The 20,378-nt window shown below is 56.3% G+C and overlaps 1 protein-coding gene across 1 annotated transcript; it reads right to left on the reverse strand.

The window, feature by feature from the left end:
• Positions 1 to 18,949, reverse strand: LOC144277204 (angiopoietin-2-like). The gene is made up of 9 exons (XM_077837865.1): positions 18,386 to 18,949; positions 11,207 to 11,362; positions 10,282 to 10,403; positions 7,873 to 8,105; positions 7,228 to 7,352; positions 6,362 to 6,463; positions 4,279 to 4,445; positions 945 to 1,075; positions 1 to 555 (listed from the first exon to the last, which is right to left on the reverse strand). The coding sequence occupies exons 1-9, from the start codon at positions 18,689 to 18,691 to the stop codon at positions 395 to 397; spliced, it is 1,503 nt and encodes a 500-aa protein (XP_077693991.1). The 5' UTR covers positions 18,692 to 18,949; the 3' UTR covers positions 1 to 394.
• Between the last annotated feature and the right edge of the window lie 1,429 nt (positions 18,950 to 20,378).

The raw sequence follows: 20,378 nt of genomic DNA on the forward strand, positions 1-20,378 counted from the left end.
CTTTATCTGAACAACTTGACACCAGGATCGCAAGCCCCCAGCTCCCCAGGAAACAGCAGGATGTTTGTGAGCCAGCCCCTGAACAGGGAGGAGATTAAGACCTAGACGCAGGCTGCGTTTGGACGAGCGGGACGGGGCCACCTCTGCTCAGGCCCATCCTCGATGGCCGGCACCTGGGAGCGAGCTCTGGTGCTGCGGGGAGGAGGCACCGTACAGAGGCAGGGCTAAGCAGGTGTCCACAGCGCTGTGCAAGCTCGCCCTTCGGGGCCAGACCCACGTGCGGGAGGCCGTTCACGCGGTACCACCGGAGCCTTGGTGCAGCCGCAGCCTGGCCCATCTCCCCTGCAGGGACGGCCCAGCCCCAGCCCCAGGGTGCCGTCCCGTCTGGGGCCTCTCAGAAGTCCGCAGCCCGGATCATCAGGGTGGTGGCCTTGAGCCTGTGGCTGGGCCCCTTCCAGTAGTGCCATTTCATGCCGTTGTAGCGGACCGTCGCGGGGCTAGCGGGGTAGTAAATCCCATTCAGGTTGGAGGGGCCGCAGGCATCGAACCACCAGCCTAGGGCACAGAGGTGGGGGGTCAGAGGGACGGCGCACCAGAGCCCCAGCCAGCGGCCACTCGGCGAAGGTGGGGGCTGGGGCACAGGCTGGCTCTCTGTGGGGCTGTCACTTCCCAGCGCTGCCCCGGGAAGGAAAGCATCAGAGCATAATTTGTATGTGCCCGGGGCTAGACGGCCGGTGCAGCCGAGGATCCTGGAGAATACTCGGCTGGACCCAGGGGGAGCCAGTTCCTGCAGGGAGAGTTAGATGGACCACGACAGAAGAGGCCCAATTACAGGCCTCCCAGCGTCTGCACGGTCATTCAGGGCTGAGTCTGCTACGAACCACACCTAGCCCACCCACGGCGGGGGTCCGCACGGGCCCCGTAGTGCCCGTGGGGGCAGTTACCTCCGGTCGCCATCTGAGCGCACTTGCAGCCGCAGCGGTCGTTGTCGGCATCCTTGGTGCTGAAGGGCGTCCCCGGGGGGCTGAGGCTGCTCGTCCTGCCGGCCGTCCCGCTGTAGTCCCGCACGTGGAGCCTGGGGAGACACAGACACAGGGCTGTCCAGGAGGCGCCTCTGGCGAGTCCCCACCAGAGCTGCCATGCTGGGGCCGGAGACCCCGGGAGACCAGGACGCGGGAGGCCAGGTGGGCACGGTACAAGGCAGGCCTAGAAATGGGCAGCACAAAGGGAGCAAACCCCAGAGGCTTCAGAGCCTTCCAGTCCGCAGCTTCTCTGGCACACACCAGGCTGTCTTCCAAACTGTCCTTCCCGCTTCCCTCCTTAGGGCAGGAATTTCCACAGCTCGGGGCTGGGCTGTGGTTCAGGCCAGCCGCAGGGTTTTCGCCAGCTTCTCCGCCAGTGGGGCGCTTTTACCAAACAGTCCTTCCCCTGCTGCTGTCTTCTCCCTGCTAACTCCGGGCCCTGCAGGAGCCTTCTAGCTGCCCAGTGTCTATAGGCACCTGCCCTGTGCTTGGTGGAGGCAGCGTTTACACTGGCCCCTTCTCCCAACTCATTCCTTGGTGGCTGGGGGGAGAAGGGAGCCCTGCGCTGCCCCCCGCAAGGCTCCAGGTCCCAGTAACAGGATCCCTTTTAACTGTTACTTCTTCCCTGGACCCTTTTCCTCTCTCCCTATATCTCCTCAGGCCTTGTGTGTCCAACGACCTGAAACCGTAAAGGCCGCATCACCTGACGGGATGACCAGTGGGCAGTCCTGCCCCCAAGGGGCAGAGTGCCCCATCGCACTGCCCATTTCTATGCCCGCCTTGCGCTGGGTGCTGCCTGAACACAGAGAGAGACAGGCCAAAGCTGCTATGACTTCATGAGCAGCACCAGAGCGGGCAATGCCCCATTCCCTCCCAACCCAGGAGAATCCACAAAGGGACAGACGTTGTGAGACAGTCCCACCCTGTGCCTGTCGCACCGGCTGTGCTTGGCCTCCTTTGCTGGCTCTCCGGAGTGGGATGGCCTGGGGGGTCTGCCGGAGGGCACTGACTCGGGGACGGGGGGAAAGGTGGGTGGTTGGAGTCATGCCAGATGTCCCCAGGGCCCTGGAGCCGTGCGTGTGGGCGAGAATAGGAGTTTCCAAAGCAGTTGCCAGTATTGTCCCCTCAGCAATTTGCCGTGTGCGGTCACTGCCCGTTCTCAGGGAAGGCTGCCTACTCTACACAGACGATGTTTGTTTGGCTTCTGTCTCACACAAAAACATGCAGCCTGAGACAGGGGTTATTTAGCTTGGCACTCGGGCCCGCAGGGTCTATTGTTCTCCTGGTGTCCTGACTAGCTGAGGCAGCTGGTGGCTTTACAGGCAAGAGAACCAGCTTCCCGCCCTGGACATGCACAGACACAAATATTATTGCCGGCAGGCATCAAGGAGTTGGGACTTGCTGCAGCTGTGAAGCCGAGCGTCCCCTGCTGCTGCAACTGTGTTTGGACCAACGGCCCGGTCAGGGAGAAACGCAGGGCCCCCACTGCACAGTTCCAGCCACCCCGGGCTCCAAAAGCAAGATGCAACAGTGGCTTTGGGTTTTCAAAAGCGGCATCCCTGCACTTCCAGCTGCTGCAGCCAAGGAGCTCTCGCGGCTGTGTCTAGCCCTGGAGACCACGGATGGGGCACTCGGATGGACAGTGACCCCTTCTTGCTCATGGGCCAGCTACGGAATAACAGCGTAAGAACCCACAGTGCTGCCTCTGAGTGATCCGAGCTGCGTGGGTGGTAACGGCTACTCTGGGGTGCTGGGCTTGGAAAGGGACCCGCTGGCCTTGCTTTTGATGCTGTCATTGGCCAGCCTGTCTGGAGCTGGATGGAATGCGAGGAGTCGAGTGAAGGACCTGCCATGGAGCTGTGTCAGCTGCTGGATGTGGGTTGTTACCCATGACCTTGTGTTTTGCTGAGGCCGATTGCCAAGAAGGACTTGTCAAAAGCCCTGCTTCCCATGGCACAAAACAAAGACAGCATCAGGGCAAACCATGTACACAAGCTGCTGTGCCAGGGTGATGAAAAGCAAACTGGGTAGTGAGGACTCTTAGGTGTTTGCAGATAGAATTTCACAGCATAGCCCAAAGCTGCCCCAACATCCAGGGTAAAAACGCCTCTAAAATTCCTGAAAAAGCTGTCTGTGTCTCACCAGGTTTGGACTCCCAGAGCCAAATTCTCAGTGCTTGGGGAAAAGCTGTTAGATCAGACAAATGGAGAACGAGCCTGGTCTCCTGCCAGCAACCCCAATCCCCATTCATTAGCGGGGTGTGGAGCTGCGGTGGCCATTCCAATAACCATGATTTGTGTTCACTGGAGGGATCAATTAGAACCAAAGCCCAGTGCAGCCACTGGAGAGACTCCCACTGATTTCCACAGGCTGTAGATCTGGCACAGACTAAGATTTCTGCCCTTCGTCTTAGAGACCTGAAACTCAGGAGAGCAGGGTTAGCGTGCCAAGCACAGAACCCACTGGAAAATCTGGATTTAAAGCAGCTCTCAAAGCTCTGAGGCCGAGGTTCCATTGGGTTTTAGCAAAGGGCATGTGCTTAGCCTCTTTCGTTTGCAGAGTGCAGGCCACCCTGGAGGCAGCAGGACGCTCACTGTAAAACATATTTGAATTCAGTGAACAGGGAGGAAGTGCGTGAGACTCTTGAAAAGGTTTCATGGAATTGTGTCCTCCTGTCAGACATACCTGGGGGGTCTTAACATAACAGGGAACGCTGCATCTTCAGGGAAAGGCTCTGGGCAGGGAAGGCCTGAGAGGCCCCAGCAGGAAAGCCTATGTGTCTGGATTTGCTGCAGTTTTGAGAACTATATTTTGGGAATGCTTTGATGTTAATAAATCTAGCCCCCAGGGGGAAGGGATACTGAATGAGAGAAGAGCTTGATTGACAGAGTCCTGAGAAGTGGGGAAACTGAGGCAGGGCACCTGCAGAGCAACCTCAGGCCACAAGGGGGTGCTGAGGCAGCAGCTGGCCCATGTACAATGCAAGAGAAGCTTCTGCTGCAGTGTGGGAAAGGCAGGAGATTCTCCATGCCACGTGCTGTACCCATGAAATCTCTCTGGACTCTGCTGTGTGGGATGAGTGAGTGGGGATTAACCCCCCGTTCAGGAGACCCAGAGGCTGATCCTGGCTCTCCAGGACCAGGTGGGTCTAGTGGATTTGGCAAGGGCTTGATTGCCATCATGGGCGGGGCGGGGTCATCCTTTGCGCACAAATCGCTACGCCCATCTGCGGCAAGCTGGGCGAAGCGAGACTCACCGATAGAGCTGCTCCTCGCTGCCCAGGTGGAAATACCCGTAGAGGGAGTAGGCCTCGTTGCTGTCCCAGTCCCGAAGCTGGATTCGGAGGGAATAGGAGCCCTGAGCGGTGAGCCGGTGGATGAAGTCATTTCCCAGCCAGTATTCTCCAGATGGGGACCCAAAGCCCTGCATGGAAAGATCAGAAACCCAATGAAGCAGGAGGAGGCTGCCAAGAACCAGCCGGCAGCAGGGGGGCTCACCTGGCTTCGTGCTTCATGGCTGCTGCCAGAGAAAGCAGAGTCCCCAGGTTCCTGCTTTGTGATTTCTGTGGCCGAAGGGGCCAGCTCTGCTCTGCTCTGGGGGAAGTGTATGTACAATGGTAGCTTTGTAACTAGAACATCACTGTGTGGATTAAGATCCCACTTCTGGGCCTCTGGGACGCCTCAGGCTCTGGCATCTGGATCTGGTTAGAATGGCTTCCCATGGCACCGCCATGTTCAGTGCAGCCGGGCAAAGGCCAGGAGGTGCCCAAGATGGGCTGAAAGGAGGAACACGGAAGGAAGCAGGTTTTGCAACACGTCATTCGCTCTACCAGCCCCACAACAGTGTGCGTGGTCCAGGGAGCTCTGTGCTGGTCTCTGGAATTCTGAATGAATCCAGACAATGGATCATTGACCAGTAACCTCTCTGGAGAGGCCACAAGTCAACTGCCTTGGTTAGCCCTGCTGTGCCCAGATAGCTCCCCTCCCTGACATTACAGCGCGAGACTCAGGCTACAAAAGGCCAACCAGGGCACCGCACAACACCACAGGCTGAGTCAGTGCATGAGAGGAAGGAGTTTCAGAGACTCCTGCTCCTGCCATGTATGGAACCAGGCCATTTCTTGGAAGAGACACAGAATCTCTCCTACACCCACACCCACACCCCCTACGCTGTGGCTACAAAACCACTTTCCAGGGCCAGCCACGTGACTCACATGTGAATGAGCTGAAACCACAGCCAGGATCTGAGATCTTTTTCCAGCATCTTCACAGAGAGCTTTTCCGCAGGAGTGTTTCAAATGGCGGAGAGTGTCAGTGCGCCAGACACTTCGCCATGTCTCCACTTGCCCATGGGGGCTCACAGAGCCAAATCCATGCACGGTGCGTCTCTGCTGACTTCAGTGGGCAGGCCGGAGGGACTGGCTGAGATATCATCTTCTAAAACTGTCCCGCCACGTGGAAGAAACCCTACAATCTGGAGCTCACTTGGAGCAGCTGGGCTCTTTCCAAACACCAAGGATATGGATCCTGATGTTCCCTTCCATACAACACAAGCAACCAACTCCCAGGAGAGGGGCCACTCCCTGGTATCTGGGGGAGAACCCTCCCTCCCTTGACCAGTTAGCAATTTGGGCATCTATGTGTGACATCCCCTTGGACCCTGGGCCGTCCATGGAAAGCAGGGCCTGGCCTGCTTTGATTCAGGAATGCTGGTGGCACAGAATCTCCGGGTCATGGCCTCTCTGTCTGCGGTACTTCTGTGCCCCGTTACCACAGTGTCTGAGCACCTCCCCATCTTTACATCACAACACCCCGGTGTGGCTGTGCACTACTCCTGTCCCCTTCTCACAGCGGGGTCCTCCCGGCACTGGGTCTGCAGCACAGGTAAGTGAGGGGGGTAGGGGAAGGGTCTGGGCTGGCGCCCTGCAGTTTATCGGACAGGTTCTGTATCCCCCCCCACACACACACACACGTGAAAACTACCCTGACCCTACAGCAGGGGGGCAACCTCAGTTCCCTCCTTGCGATGCATCCGCTCTCCATCTCTTCCCCCATCGCTGGGTTCGTGTTTGCAGCCTCCCGTGTACCCAGAGCGAAGGCCTTCACCACATGCCCTGAACAATAAGGTAGTAACCTCTGCTCCTCCTCTTCCTTCCCACGTGTGTAGGGCCACCGGGGGCTCTGGGCGGGGAAGCGAGGGCCCTTCGCCCTTGGGAGCGGTTGGCTATTCCTAGCCTGCACGGGAAGCTCTTCCTGCCCCGGTGTGAGGAAATGCCGGGGGTCCAACACCACGGCCTCACTGGGGCAGCGCTGGCTGCCGACAGGACAGGGAAGCCTTACGTGTTTGTATTCCTTCCAGGTGCGGTGGAAGTCCACGGAGCCGTCCTTCCGGTGCTGGATGACAGTCCAGCCTCCCCCGCTGGTCTCCATGTCGCAGAACGCCTGTGAACGGGACAGCATGACCGCGGCTGGACACATACAGCACCGTCCCACGAACCGGTGTGGCCCGCGCCTGCCGGAGACTAGCTGCGAGCGCGAGGGCCCCACGTCCAAAGCAGGGGCTAGGCTGTGATCCCCAGGCCTGGCCTCGGCCTTGTGGCTAAGCACGCTAGTAACCATCCCCACTGTGGCCTCCGTGAGAGGCAGAGTGGGCCAGTGGGGTGGGTGGAGGGGTGGTGACAGGCGGGGGTTGTTTTGGTTTGACAAGCGCCATTTTTCAGAGCCGGGGACACTCGTCCGCATCTCAGGAAGACTAATGCTCAGCCCCTCTCCGGCACATCACCCCCCAGGTGCTCGGCGCGCTTTGCCCGCACTCGTCAACCCCCCTGCCAGCCAGCTAGCAGACCCCATTTGCAGACGGATATGCGGAGGGGCAGAGCTGAAGTGATTTGCCCAAGGCCAGACAGTGAAGCAGTGGCAGAGCTGAGGAAAGAACCAGAATCCCATTGCTCTGCTCCGGGCACTAGCCACCCCCCAATCCCCCCAGAGGTGGGACCAGAAACCAGACTCCCAGCCCCTCTGTGCTTTACCCCACGCCCCGCCCTCTGCCACTGGCCCCTCCTAGTGGGTGTAAATAAGCTACTTCAAGGCGGGGGCTCTGCCAGCAGCCATGTGCTCGCACATCCCAGACCCTGGGCCAAGTCTGCCAGGGCCTGGGGCCGGAGGGGCCTGGCTCGGTTGGCAGGCTGCTGGGCTCGGAGACTTACCCTGGTGGTGGCTGTGGAGTTGGGTAAGTGCAGTGTGTAGACTCCGCTGGCAGTGAGGCCCAATTTGTACGCGGCCCCGCAGTCCCGGAACACCTTCTGCTCCGCCTTGGGGGCCGGGGAGATTTCTGGGTGGAGCGGACAAGGGGACACTCAGCTCTTCCCCCAGCTGCTTCAATTCCAGACGCTGCCCGGGGGGACTGACCCCACCGTCCCCGCTCCCTGAGAACCCCCCCAGCCCTGCACCACTTGTGGCTCTGAGCCATGCCACCCTGACACCGGCCCCTGCTCCAGCCGCCGGAGTAGAGCCAATGGCCTAGAATCTGCTGGAAACCCACAGGAGGAGGGAATTCTCAACAGGTGTAAACCCAGCCCAGCCGGCTCCTATGCCAGCCCTCCAACCTGGGAAGGGATGGGGCCTGGTGGCGATAAGGCTATGCCCAGGGTCCCACAGGGAGCAGAGCCAACCCTCCAATTTAGAGCAGCCCCTAGGCTGCTCAAATTAAAGTGTGGTGGGGCAGCTTGAGAGTTGGGGAGCAGCTCCCCTGCACTCCCCCAGTCTTGCACCAAGTGAGCTGGGCCATTGCTTGGGCCCGACTCCCAAGCAGCCACTCCCAGCCCTCCCCCACCACACCCCACAGTACTGACGGTTGCACTGAGAAACAAGGCTCAGGAGCTGGTGCACTGTGTCCATGAGAGATGCCTGCTGTCTCTGCAGCACCGTGTTGTTGGCTGAGGCTGTGGCGAGGTGCTGCTCCAGTTCTTGGATGAGCTGGGTTTGCCTGGACAGCAGGCCCTGCATCTCCAGCTTCTCGGCTTTGATCCCTTGCAGCTCCTCCTTGTGTTTGCCTTCCACATCCAGGACTTTCTTCTCCAGAAAGCTGAGGGGGAGGGAGCCAAGGGGGGGGATTAAGAGGAGTCTCACAGAGAGGGAGCCAAGGAGGGGTGGGCCAGCGCTGGGCTGGGACCTGGGAGCCCTGGCTTCCACTCCTGGCTTTGCCAGATTCCAAGTGTGACCTTGGTTGGGTCACTTAGTTTCTGTGCCTCTGTTCTCATTTGCACCAGGGGATAATTGCCCCGCCTTACCTGTGAGGAGAAACACACTAGAGACTGGAAGGAGCCCAGATACCACGGTACAGGGCAGAGGAGGACCAGACAGATCGGGCACATTCTCTGCACCACTGCCTGCTACCGGCCCCAAGAAGGCACGGCTCTGGGGCTCTGGCATTCGGCCCCCACTAGCGCAGCGCTCCCAGCCCCACGCTTTCCAAAGGCAGGCTGTTTTTTCCAAACTCCACACCCCGGCTTTTCTTGAATCGGCCTCCTTTGCTTTGAACTTTTAGGGGATGCGTTTTCGAGCTGTGCCTCTGCAAGCACAGTGCTCAGCAGTACCGGCAGGGCTTGTGCTGTCTCCCGTCAGCATCCTTCCCAAATGCAATGAGCTGGGGGCAGGCCGGGGTGAAGGGGGTGGGGAAGAGCCTTAAGCCCCTAAATGACAAGTCCCTGCTCTGGCAGAGGCCCCTCTCCCAGCCAGAGCTGCTTGGCTGGCTCCCAGGCAGGCTCTCCAAGCTTCAGTGCCAGGGGCATTAGCTGCAGGGAGGATTTACAAGGGAGGATGTTCCCAGAAGCATAACTGGGTCGTCACCTCCAGTCAATGGGGATCTCACTGGAGCTCCGTCCCATTCACGGCACCCACACTGGGGGCCCTTGACACAAGCCCTTAGCAGTTCTGGGATGTGCAGTGCGGCGCTGTCGCTCTCCAAGCAGGAGCCCTAAGCCGGCTGTTAATCACCCTAATTGTGGGGACAACAACCTATTTCTTTACAAGACACGGTGCGGGAGGGAATATCTTTTATTGGACCAGCTCCTACTGGGGAGAGAGAGCCAAGCTTTCCAGCCACACAGAGCAGGTCTGGGAAAGATTCTCCCATCACAGTTAAATGCAAGGGGGAATGGATTGTTTAGTGTAAAGAGTTAGCACATATTCAAAAAGAAAAGGAGGACTTGTGGCACCTTAGAGACTAACCAGTTTATTTGAGCATGAGCCTTTGTGAGCTAGAGCTCACTTCATCGGATGCATCCCCTGAGTTGGATGCATCCGATGAAGTGAGCTGTAGCTCACGAAGGCTCATGCTCAAATAAATTGGTTAGTCTCTAAGGTGCCACAAGTCCTCCTTTTCTTTTTGCGAATACAGACTAACACGGCTGTTACTCTGAAACCTGTCACATATTCAAAGGGAGCATTCAAGGTGGAGTGGCCCATTAACACCTCTGCAGTCATAGGACAAAAGGCGGGTTAGTGGGGTCACAGATTGTTGTAATAAGCTTGTCTGTCTCACCAAGAGCAGTTGGTCCAATAAAAGACATTCCCTCACCCACCTTGTCTCTCCAATATCCTGGGACCAACAGGGCTACATCTACACTGCATGTTTATTTACAGTCAGTGCAGGCAGCAGCTGCCTGAGTATCAGACACAGTCGCCCACCTCCCTACGCCGCATTCCAGGAAAGGGAGCAGGGCTCTTGCCTGGAGACGCTTAGAACCACTTCTGGAAATGTAGGTTCTGGGCAAGAAGAGAACTCCAAAGCTCTGGAGTTTGGGATCCATTTTGCAAAACAGAAGTTCCTGTGAGCTGCACTGACTTTTGTATTTTATTCCCATCCCCTGGTTGTTCTGCGAGCCAGAGCAAGAATTTCAACCAAACAGGAGTCTTTATTATGCTCACAACACAGGCCACCAGTTAATTAGCAATATAGGGGTTTAAAATGAGATTTTACTGAATCTGCCATGAAAAATATTTGAAATGAAAGGGGGAAATGTTTCATGTAATGCCAAAGAATTCCCTGAAACCCCAAACTTTTGTCAAGTCCTATGGGCCAGATCCTCACCTGGAAGGTGAAGTCATTAGAGCGGTGTGGCTTTACACCAGCTGGGGATCTGGCCCTAGAAACGCTGCTAAGTCCCAGACCGCGCTGGGTTCTCCTGTTTCTATTTTGTATGGCAGAGATAGTCAGATCCCCGCGTGGTCACAGCCCTACCCAGAGAAGGGTTTTTTACCTGTTCTTCTCCTGGAGCTTGTTTATTTCCTGGGTCTGCAGAAGCAGCTGTTTCTCCAGCTTGTTAGTGGACAGAGAGTTCTCCAGCAACTGGATCTCCAGCCTTGAGGTCTGATTGAGAACCTGGGTGGGGGAAAAGGAACCAGAGTGGGATGGTCAGGAAGGGATGGGATCTGAGGGGATGTGGGTTTGGGAAACACTCTCCGAAGCCCAGCAGCAGGAGGAGCAGCCTGCATGGGGACATGGATTTTGGCCTAAGTTTGGGTGGGGAGGAAGACTGGGGATTAGGTTTCCTATCCCGGTAGAGCCCTCAGTGCAGTTGGGGGCAGATTTTCAAGGGCTCAGCTCCCACTGTCAGAGCTGGATTTCTAGAGCCCTGCGCGGATACAAAATTTGCATCTGCATCCGATCCGCAAACATGGTCCGTGGATATCCACGGATATGAAGCAGACAGCCACAGATTTGCAGGGCTCTGTGGATTTCCCAGCACACTCAGCTTCCATGTAGGCACCAAAGCCAAAGGCCAGATTTTCACAAGAGCCCAGGATCCAACATGCATGCAACGTGCTGAGCAATTCTGAAGTGTCCAGCCTCGGTCCTCTGAAAGCTGGAGCGCACCGTCGAAAACTTTGGGGATCAGGGAGAAGCTGTTTGAAATCACAGCAGCGTCAGTGGTGCACTTGTCATTTAGGTGTCTTCACTGGCGGTGGCATCGAATTCCCCTGTGCTTCACCAGCAAAATATACAAATCACCGTGCAGGGAGACTAGCGAGATGCAGTGGAACATTCTCTGCCATGAGCAGGGGACCAAATCCAGCCCTGGTGTAAACGAATGCAATCTCGTTCCAGTCCGTGGAGTCACACGCGAGGACTCCGGGGTTCAGCACCTGGGGGATGGCTCGGGAGACAGCCCAGCCAGCTGTTACCTGCGTCTCCACGTCAGTGAGCTTGCGGGTCTGCTCAGCCGTTTGGCTCAGGAGGCTGCTCCCGATCTCCAGTATGGCAGCTGTGTGGTTCTGCACCGTGTGGAACTGGATCTCAGCAAGCTCCATTTTCACATTCTCCTGGATGTAGCTCTCCAGCTGGGAATAAAAAACAGGCAAAGAAGGGGTTATGTGGGAAATGACCACTTCCCTCAGCAGTGGGACTGGAACTGCGGGGATTACACAATGCGCCGACAATAGGTAACAGTGTGACACTGGTAGATAAAAGCCATGCGGTAGCTGTAAGAAGGTTAGCTTGGTGTGCTGACTTGGCTGCATGCCTACTTACCTACCTATCCATCTATCTATGCATCCCCCTATATGTTCCTCTACCTAGCCAGCCAGACCACCCCTGCACACTCCTCTACCTAGCCCCAATCACACTTCTGTATCTATCCGTCCATCCATCCAACCCCCGGCACACACCGCCATCCGTCCGTCCGTCCGTCCGTGCATCCACCATCGTGATATTTAGGCACCTGCCTTCTGTGAAACATGCAACATGCGCTCCAGAAAACACGCCTCAGAGCCAGGTTCTCAGGTTAATAATATTGGCCAGCAGCACGTATATTAGCCTCCCATGTCTGAGCTGCTCCGCACACTTTGGTTAAACCCCCCCGCCCCCAGAAAGGCAAGGCAGTGCTACTGATCCCCCCAGTTTTCCAGACGAGGAGACAGGTACAGAGACGTGCAGTGGGGTTGCCTGCAGTTACGCTCCCCCAGGGCCTGGCAGAGCTGGGAATGGGTTGTGCTCTAACCACTAGACAGTTCTCCCTCCGTGCCCTCCTTGCGCTGGAGGGGACGAGTGGTAAATGAGTGAGAGTCTGGGACCGTGAGAACCAAGCCCCACTTGCTTCTTTCTGCCTATTGTTTTGTAACTGACCCCCTGCCCCCAAAGCCTGTGGCAAGGGGGCAGAGTGTGTTTCGCTCTCAGGGCCGCCTCGCTGCATAAATATTGCTCTCCACACTGTTTATGCAGATGATGTTCCCTGCCCATGTACAAACACGATCCTCCCCAGGGGCATTTGCCAAACTTCCTCCCATTGTAATGGGGGCATGAGGAATGGAACCCCCGACCAGCCAGCGCTTGGCTCCTCTTCGCATGTCCGAGCCGAGAGCGCACGGGCCATGCTGCTCCGGAGCAGGGGCTCAAACGGTGCCTCCCATGTCAGTACGCAGACTTCCTCACTGGACTGGGAGCTCCCTGGGGCAGGGACCATCTATCTGGGGTGTGTCTGTACCAGTGGCCCATTTCACCACATCGCTTTGCTTTCCTCTGTTATGCAGATGTAAACAAGGACTTATTTAATCCTTCGACTGTGTCATGGAGCCCATCCTCAAGTGACGCAGGACGGGCCCAGCTTTGCAGTGACTTGTTTCACTTGGAGAGAGATTTTAAAAAGAAAATTAAAAAAAAAAAGGTGTGGGGGGAATTAATAAACGCTGATGGATTCCCGGCAACTCTGGGAGAGCCTCCAACATTCTCAGGTCTGGATGAACGTGAGTCCCTCTCTCACACCAAAGCAGGATGGGAGCAGGTTTTCAAGGCACTTTTCCTAGCCCAGAAAGACACTGATCCTGGGTATGCAGCAGCTCTGACAGGCACCCCCGTTGCACCAGCCACGCTGTACCTCCCGATGGCTCAGCTATTTTATCTCCTGTTCTGGAGAGAGGCTGCTGGCCCAGACCCCCAGATCCTTGCCTCCTGCTGGGGCAGTTATCAGAGATGGGCAGCTCAGTTTAATGATGTCTCTGAAGAGAACAGCAACATCTCTCTATAGCCCAAGCCCTGAGGCTCATGGTAGTAAAACATCACCTCCCAGCAGGGCATGTCTGCAGGACCTGGCCCTTTGCTGCTGTTTAAAGAGCATCGGCTGGTATTTAGTGTCCTGTTGTCTTTTATTAGGGAACTAGAAGTCCCTGAGAGCGGGCTAGGAACCAGGCAGAAACACCCATTGGAAACTGGGATGATACTGAATCTCTAGGGGAATTGAAGAGTGAGGCACATTTAAAATCAGCCTTGGGCAGGCAGTACGCTGGGGCTGATTGCAGGGACTGCTTGTCCCACTGAATCCTCAGTCCTCTTACTTGTGCCCAGAAGTCCCACTTGAGTCCGGGGCCCCTCGGCAGTGCGTACTGCATGTGCATTTAGCAAGAGACAGGCCGTGGCTCACAGTGTCACTAGACAAGACAAAGGGGAGAAGGGCACAGAACTGACTTCACCAGGCTCCCACAGACCATCTGGCAGAGCCAAGAACTGAGACTGAAGCCCCTGAGGCCCAGGCCAGTCTCTTAGCCGCGCCCCATCCTTCCCAGACTGCTCCGACACAAGATCGCGCTGCTCAGGCAAAGCCAGGCTCATTCAGCTGCAAATGCGCCAGGAGGCTCCACGATCATTCCCCTCCCACAATGGGTTGCCATGTCCCTGGCACAAGGCCTATTACTCAGCAAATGCCCTTTTATTTTAAAATCTGGGTCTCTTTGATGTTACGCGTACCCACCAAGACTATCCTGAAAGGGCAAAACTCTCCCTGGGTTTTGGTCCTGAGCAGCCAGGAACCGCTGCTTCGGATCAGGGTTTTCCTGCAAAATTGCAACGTAAATCAAAAAGCCTCCGGCTGGATTCCAGCTGATTGTCGACAAGGGGGTGGGGTTTATAATGGCCCCTCGAAATGGGCACCGGTCAATAAAAAGCATGGACTTAATTCCAGTGGTACCACCCTGATTTGGCCACTTCTAAGCCCCAATGGCTGGAAAGCGTTGTCTGACGGGGTTCCCCTGCCATTCTTTCTAGGAACATATCCCATAACAGCGGGCCCAAGGCGGCCTCTCACATTCCATTCCTGGAGTACTGGTGGCTGATTCACAGCCGGAAGCAGTTGCAGGGTGGGGGCTGTTTGGGGAGAGTTGCCCGGGGGGTCTCAGCAATAAAACAGATTATAAACAGGAAGCTGGGTGTCTGGCAGTAATACCAGGCCCTGTCCACTGGAGGATCTGAAAGCACTTTGCAGATGTTAGTGAATTGAGCCCAGGTCACGATCCCTGTCAATGGAGGAGACACCTGAGGTACAGGCTGTCATGGTTAACATGGGGTCACCTGGCCAGGACCAGGCGACATGAAGTTAAAGCTGGTTTGTTCCGGCCTGCTCAATACTGTAACTCGGCAGGGTCATCTTTCACAGCTGAGGGACTTGGCCAAGGTCATGGGCTGAGTCAGTGGCAGAGCTAAGAACAGAACCCAGGTCAGTCAGAAAACCTTCGTTCTTGTGAGTGAGCGATGGCCAAGCAGACTCATTCACAATACAGCGGTGCGGGCAGCGTCAGCATGAGCTGTAAAATCCCCCGTCCCTTTGTCCTTGACCAGAGGTTCCTACCTCACCTGACAGAACTAGCCTGCCGGTTCCCATGTGGCAGCACCAGGGGCATGAGCCTGGCACCAAGCGTGGCGCGGCTCTCCACAGCTGAGTGACAGACAATTCTGCCAGGCCTTTTTTGACTTGCAAAAGGAACCCCACCCCCATCTGCGTTTCTAAGACGCCTGATTTTCAAACCTGGGCTCCTTGCACAAAACCTATCACGCCCTTCTCTGGGCAGGCACAGCATTATTTTGGCAGTGCCGGGAGCCCCATTGTGCTGAGTGCCGTATATACACCAGTGAGAGCCAGCCCCTGCCCCGAGGAGCTCTCGGGACGGACTGGTTAGCTATCCCCACTTTGCAGATGGGCCACTGAGGTGAGAGATTCAGCGATTTGCTTGAGGTCACAGAGGAAGCCTGAAGCAGAGCCAGCAAGTGAACCCAGGTCCCCAGAGTCCCAATCCACCGCTGTACCCACCAGCCCCTCCATCATCGCCTCCTGGAGGTAGGGAGCCCTCTCTCCTGCGGGCCTAGACCACGCTCGGTGTGAGGTTGGGAGGGAGGCATCTACCTTGCTAAACTCTTAAGGCCGCTAATGGGAGATTTTGGGGGGGCACTAGGCTGTCGGCTCTTCCTTGCAAAGATTCCCCCCCCCGAGCACCGTCCCCCAGACCCTCCTGGCGAGATTGATGATGCTTTTTCCTAAGGCTCAGAACTGGCCAGTTCTATTTTGTATACGCTGCAGTGTCTAGCGGCTGTCAGAGAGCCCGAGAGCCCCCAGGCTGCCCCTCGCCCGGTACGCCTGGGGTGGCGCCCACATTCCATGGGCAGGTCACAAAGCACAGCAGCAGGTCCTGTCAGGGGAAGCTGGCACCAGTCCTCACACATTGGATCAGCTGGGCCCTAATGCTGCTCCCCTCCCCCCCCGCCCCCAGCTTGCAGTCATCCTGGGCGTGAAGCGAAGCAGGTTCTCACCGGGTCACTGTCTGGACGGGAAGCCAAGGGCAGCCGTGCCGGCAATTCGGTGCAGGGGAACTTCTGAGCGGGCCACACAAGACACCCGGGCTTTCGCTGCTGCTTTCCCTCTGGTGTGCAGCTGACAGGGCCGGATCCAGCTCAGCGCCCAGGGTGAGAGACCGGCCCTAACATCAGCACCTGCCTTCTCAAGGAGAGGTCCCAGCCACGGTGGGTCTTTAGCAGGCGATGAAGCACCCCGCCCAGCATATCTTGCTCCAGGTGACCACCACAGCTATACGAGCGGAGTCCGAGCAACCAGAGAGAGGCCCAGTACGGAGCAGCCAGTGAGCCCCTGGCATTCCTCTTTGCTGTTCCCTCCCATTGCCCCTCGCTCAGCCACCAGCGTTAAGGCTTTACAATTAACCAGACTGTGTCTCCTTTCCCAGCAACCAGTGCCCCGGGCTGCAGGGTGGCAGAGCGCCTCTGGCTGGGCTCCCTGCGCTCCCAGTTGGCCACGGAAGAATCCTGCTTCCCCGATAAGTTTGCCTGAGGAACTGTGTCTCGATCCCAGCAGTGTTGAAAACAAGAGGGCCTGGGAGCAGCACCCCGGCTTTGCTCGTAGCGCTGGGTCCTGCGCAGCAGGGGACCATGTCAGCACTGTTTACCTTCCACCCTAGACAACATGATTCATGGCTCTTGGGCAATAAACACACGTCTGGGTGTCCAGGGAAAGGAAACAGCTGAGGAGAACGTTTTCCAGGCCACTTCCTAACAGTCTGTGCATCTCCACTTAATCCCTGCAGGGCCGGAGGGCCAGGGCAGTCTGGGGAGCACCCTCTCCCACCCAGACCAGGCTCTGTTCAGCCTGCCCTCCCAGTGCATTCAGTGTGTGGCATGTTTGTAAAAGCAGAAGCTGCTATCGAGACCTGAGCCCGTGGGAGGGCAGCAGCCTCGGGAGCCTGTAACATGCTGGCAGACAGAAGGGGACTTTTCCATGCAGAGCAGGTTTAGCGGCACTGACAACTAAATCCCCCCAGTTCCGAGAGACAAAACCTGGTGCCTCATCCCAGACACATGCTTTATGCCTGCCCGGAGTCTGGGTCAGCTGCAGCAGCTTCCCAGACCGTGCCTCCGTATGGCACAATCACAAGAATGCCATAGGTTACGTTGCTGCAGCCCCTTGTCTTTCAACAGGTCCCCAAACGACACAGCACCACGGAAATTCAGCCACCACTCCGGAGGAAGCCACAACTGTCCCCGGACAGGACAGAAGCAACACAGCTGAGGATTCTGGGGCAAATCCCCAACTCTGCCAGCAGCGTCCCGTGGAATCCTTAGAGCCCATGCTGAGCGGGAAGGACCTTGGGAGCTAAGGTCTCATCCAGAGACCCCTGCACAGCAAACAGCGTTGCTCTCAATGCTGCACTACGTGTAGTCCCAGTGAGTGGACAGGGATACGTATTACCACAAGGGCGTTGTGATGCTGGGTATTAATCACTTTCAGACACGTTCCCCTGCACTGCTCACATTCCCTCAGCCTTGGAGCTGATGGGTTTTTTATTTGGGGGGATTTATTTTTAACTAAATTCTCCCCTAGTGCAAATATTTGCTTATTGCTTTGGTAGAGTGTAAAGAAGTTTGTTCTACCCTATGGTAGATTGTCTTTGGAAGGAGATGTAATATAGTCTGAATTAGACACATGCTCCTGATAGCAGCCTGGGAACAAAGAGGAAGGAAACAACCCCTTTACTGCCTGACTGGTATCTGTATGCTAAGCAGCAATTGGTATTTATAGTTTAGGAAGGAGCCCAATATATCCTGCAGGCACAGGGTGAAATCTTGGCAGCAGAAAAGTCAGTGGCAGAACTCCTAGTGACAACGGGGTCAGGATTTCACCCATGCTGCTCGATTCTGAAATTGCTTCTAAACTGGTTTCACTTCAGTGTCAGTTCATTGGTATAAGTGGAGTTATTCCTGATTTACACCCGTGTAACCGGTACCAGAGTCACTCTCAAACTCTCGGCTCATGAAGGAGAGACCCATGACCCCAAGTGAGTTTGATTTCCTGTGTTTTAAAATAACTGGAAAGAAAAACAGAAAAAGAATTTTTCTGCGGCGGCTCTGCTGGTAAAGGAACATTCGGCACAGCCAAGTAGCAGAACACATGTCTGATAACAGAGACAGAAAGCATGTCACACTCAGGAGGGGGCTAGTAGAGAGTTTTAAAGGGGTATTTAAATATTAGGCGAGATGATAGGTTCCCAGGATCAATAAATAAGTTGCCCATTTAAATGATCCAAGCCCTTGTACTGTTTTCCTCATCTATAGGGGTAACTTACTTGCAGTAATGCTGAGACTGTCTGGATCAAGGTGAGAAGCCTGTTTGGTCCCTTTAACAAAGTAATTATACAGCAGTTCCCAGGCACAGACTTTGACCAGATGCTCTCGAGGAAGCCAGCGCCACATGGTTATGGTCAGAAAAGTGACCGTGCAGCCTGGAGTCACATCCACCCACATTACTGTGCAAAGAAGCTTTTGATGCTGAAGCGGCAACACTGCTAGGGGAGAGCGAGCTGGGTCCTCACCTGGCTCGTGCCCAGCAGCAGAAAGGTAGCAAGCTGCAAGAGGCCGCCCCTTGATGCAAGGGGCAGAGGGAGCCCCCATTGACTCTCTGGTCCCAGAGGGAGGTTGGCAACGCTGCATGTTCGCAGGCCAAGCCCTGCGTTTGGAAAGGGACTGGCATGCTGAAGGCACTGCTGCAATCTGTACAAGAACCACTGCGATCCAAACGGGCCCTGACTGGATCTTACCTTCTGCAGCCACTGTGTGTTGTTTTCCATGATGTTCTCCAGCTGTTGGAGCCGCTTGGCTGGCCACTTGGGCTCAGGCGCGGAAGGAGCATCTCTCTGCAGCGAGTTGGAGACCTGGTATTCGGCAGCGGAGGGGTAACAGCCCCCAAGCTCTGGGAGCAGGAAGGTGTAGCTGCAGGGCCCATGCTGTACCTGGTGCTGAGGTCTGTCAAGGCTGTCCTTCCCTTTCAGGTGGGAACCAAGTCCCGGAGCCATTGCAGCCCATGCAGCCCCCAGTAACCACAGCAGGGCTCCCCCGGCTCCCATCCTCGCCTTCCAGGGGGCTTATTCCTACCCAGCGGAAAGGGTCTGGTTTGAACTTCACACGCACGCACGTTTCTCTGCTTCTGAGCTGCCTGGTGTGGGACACTCAGTCCTCCCCCTGCACGGCGGCTGCTGCTGCTGACATGTGGCGTCTGACAGCTCCGAGGCTGGGCGCGCGGCTGGCCAGGAATCTTGCTCCCAGAGCCTGTGTTTCCACGATAAAGGCCCTCGATTGCTTCCTATATCTCTGGCCCATGTTCTCCTGACAACTGCAGGAAGTTTTATTATTATTATTATTATTTTAAACCCTCCCCTTTCCCCTGCCTCGCCCCCCAGCTCCTCTCCGCCTCCTGCGGGGCTTTGGAACACGTCCCAGCCCTCTTTGAAGATGCTTTGTCCTTTGGAATCCAGCTCCCTCAGAGGAGATAATTAGGTCACAAGAATGTGTGTCAGCCCCCAGCCCAGGCCAGGGAGGCTGGGGCTTTCCGTTTATCTTCGGCGGCTGCTTGGCCTCGCCTCCTTCCTGCCATTCTCGGCAGACTCACTTTCCCTGGCAGAGCTTGGAGAACAGTCGGCCTCACCCCCCATCAGTCCCAAGAGTGCTTCCCGGCACCCCACTCTCTAATCCTGGCAACCCCGCTCCCGCACAGACAGTTTGTTGGTGGTCCATCTATCACAGGGCGGTTACATGTGCCAGGAAGGTCTGAAAACCTGCCCCGCAGGGAGAGACTAACGAAGCTCTGACTACTTTGCCTGGTGGGTTCAGAGGGGAGCTGCTCCCGGGGCTAGGAGCTGAGCTGGCTCGAGGGGGATGTCATGGCTTGAGAACTGTCCCCCACTCGCACGAGGGTCAAGTCAAGGGGCCGCATCCCTCCCCCTACCACGCCACACTGGGGGACATCAAGGACAGCCACAGTGTCACATACACCGACTGGGAGAGTCCCGGGTGCTGTACGTGTAGCTAAAATGACCGTGAATGTTCTTTGCCCTGCTAAGCTCGGGTCCATATGTTTAAGGGTTTAATGTATTTGCTTTTAACTTGCACAGAATTGTTTTGCAGTGTTTTTGTTACAACAATCCCATGGCATTTGAGACCAGCAGCGGCTGAATCCCCAAAGATTCAGAGCCTGGGCGTAGTCTAGATGAGCTCCCAAACGTTTGGTTGTTCAATTCTCCAAATGTCTCGCATCTGCAGAGCTGGGCTGGCGGGGGTCTCCCAAGAATGGGCTCCCTTGGGATAGTCTGTCATTTCCAGTCGCTGGCTAGACGCTTACCCAGACATGTCAGGACTGGCTCAGCTTCAGTTCAGCTCTAGAAATGTGGAAGGGTTTGTCGAGTTTCCAAACTGGCTCATTCATGCTCACTCATGACCCAAGCCACACTTGAACCCAGGTCCCCAGCCAACCCATCCTCAGCAGAATTTCTAAACAATCCCACCCCACCCACCCCCATACTGCGCCATCCGAGAGGCCTGTGAGGTTAGCAGGGTTTGTTCCGGCTTGGAAGGGTCACTTGTAGCATACTTGTTCCACTCAATGGTTCCCACATGTTTACTGAAGTTCCACGGAGCTCCTGGCAGAACGGGCTTCCGCAACACTTCTGCCCTCAGCCACATGTCTGCAGGGCCAGCGTTTGTTTCTCATGTATCTCAGCTGAGGAAAACCCAAAGGGAATGTTTCAAGCTCCCATG

The sequence above is a fragment of the Eretmochelys imbricata genome, chromosome 19 (genome assembly GCF_965152235.1).
Source record: "Eretmochelys imbricata isolate rEreImb1 chromosome 19, rEreImb1.hap1, whole genome shotgun sequence".
Classification (NCBI taxonomy): domain Eukaryota; kingdom Metazoa; phylum Chordata; order Testudines; family Cheloniidae; genus Eretmochelys; species Eretmochelys imbricata.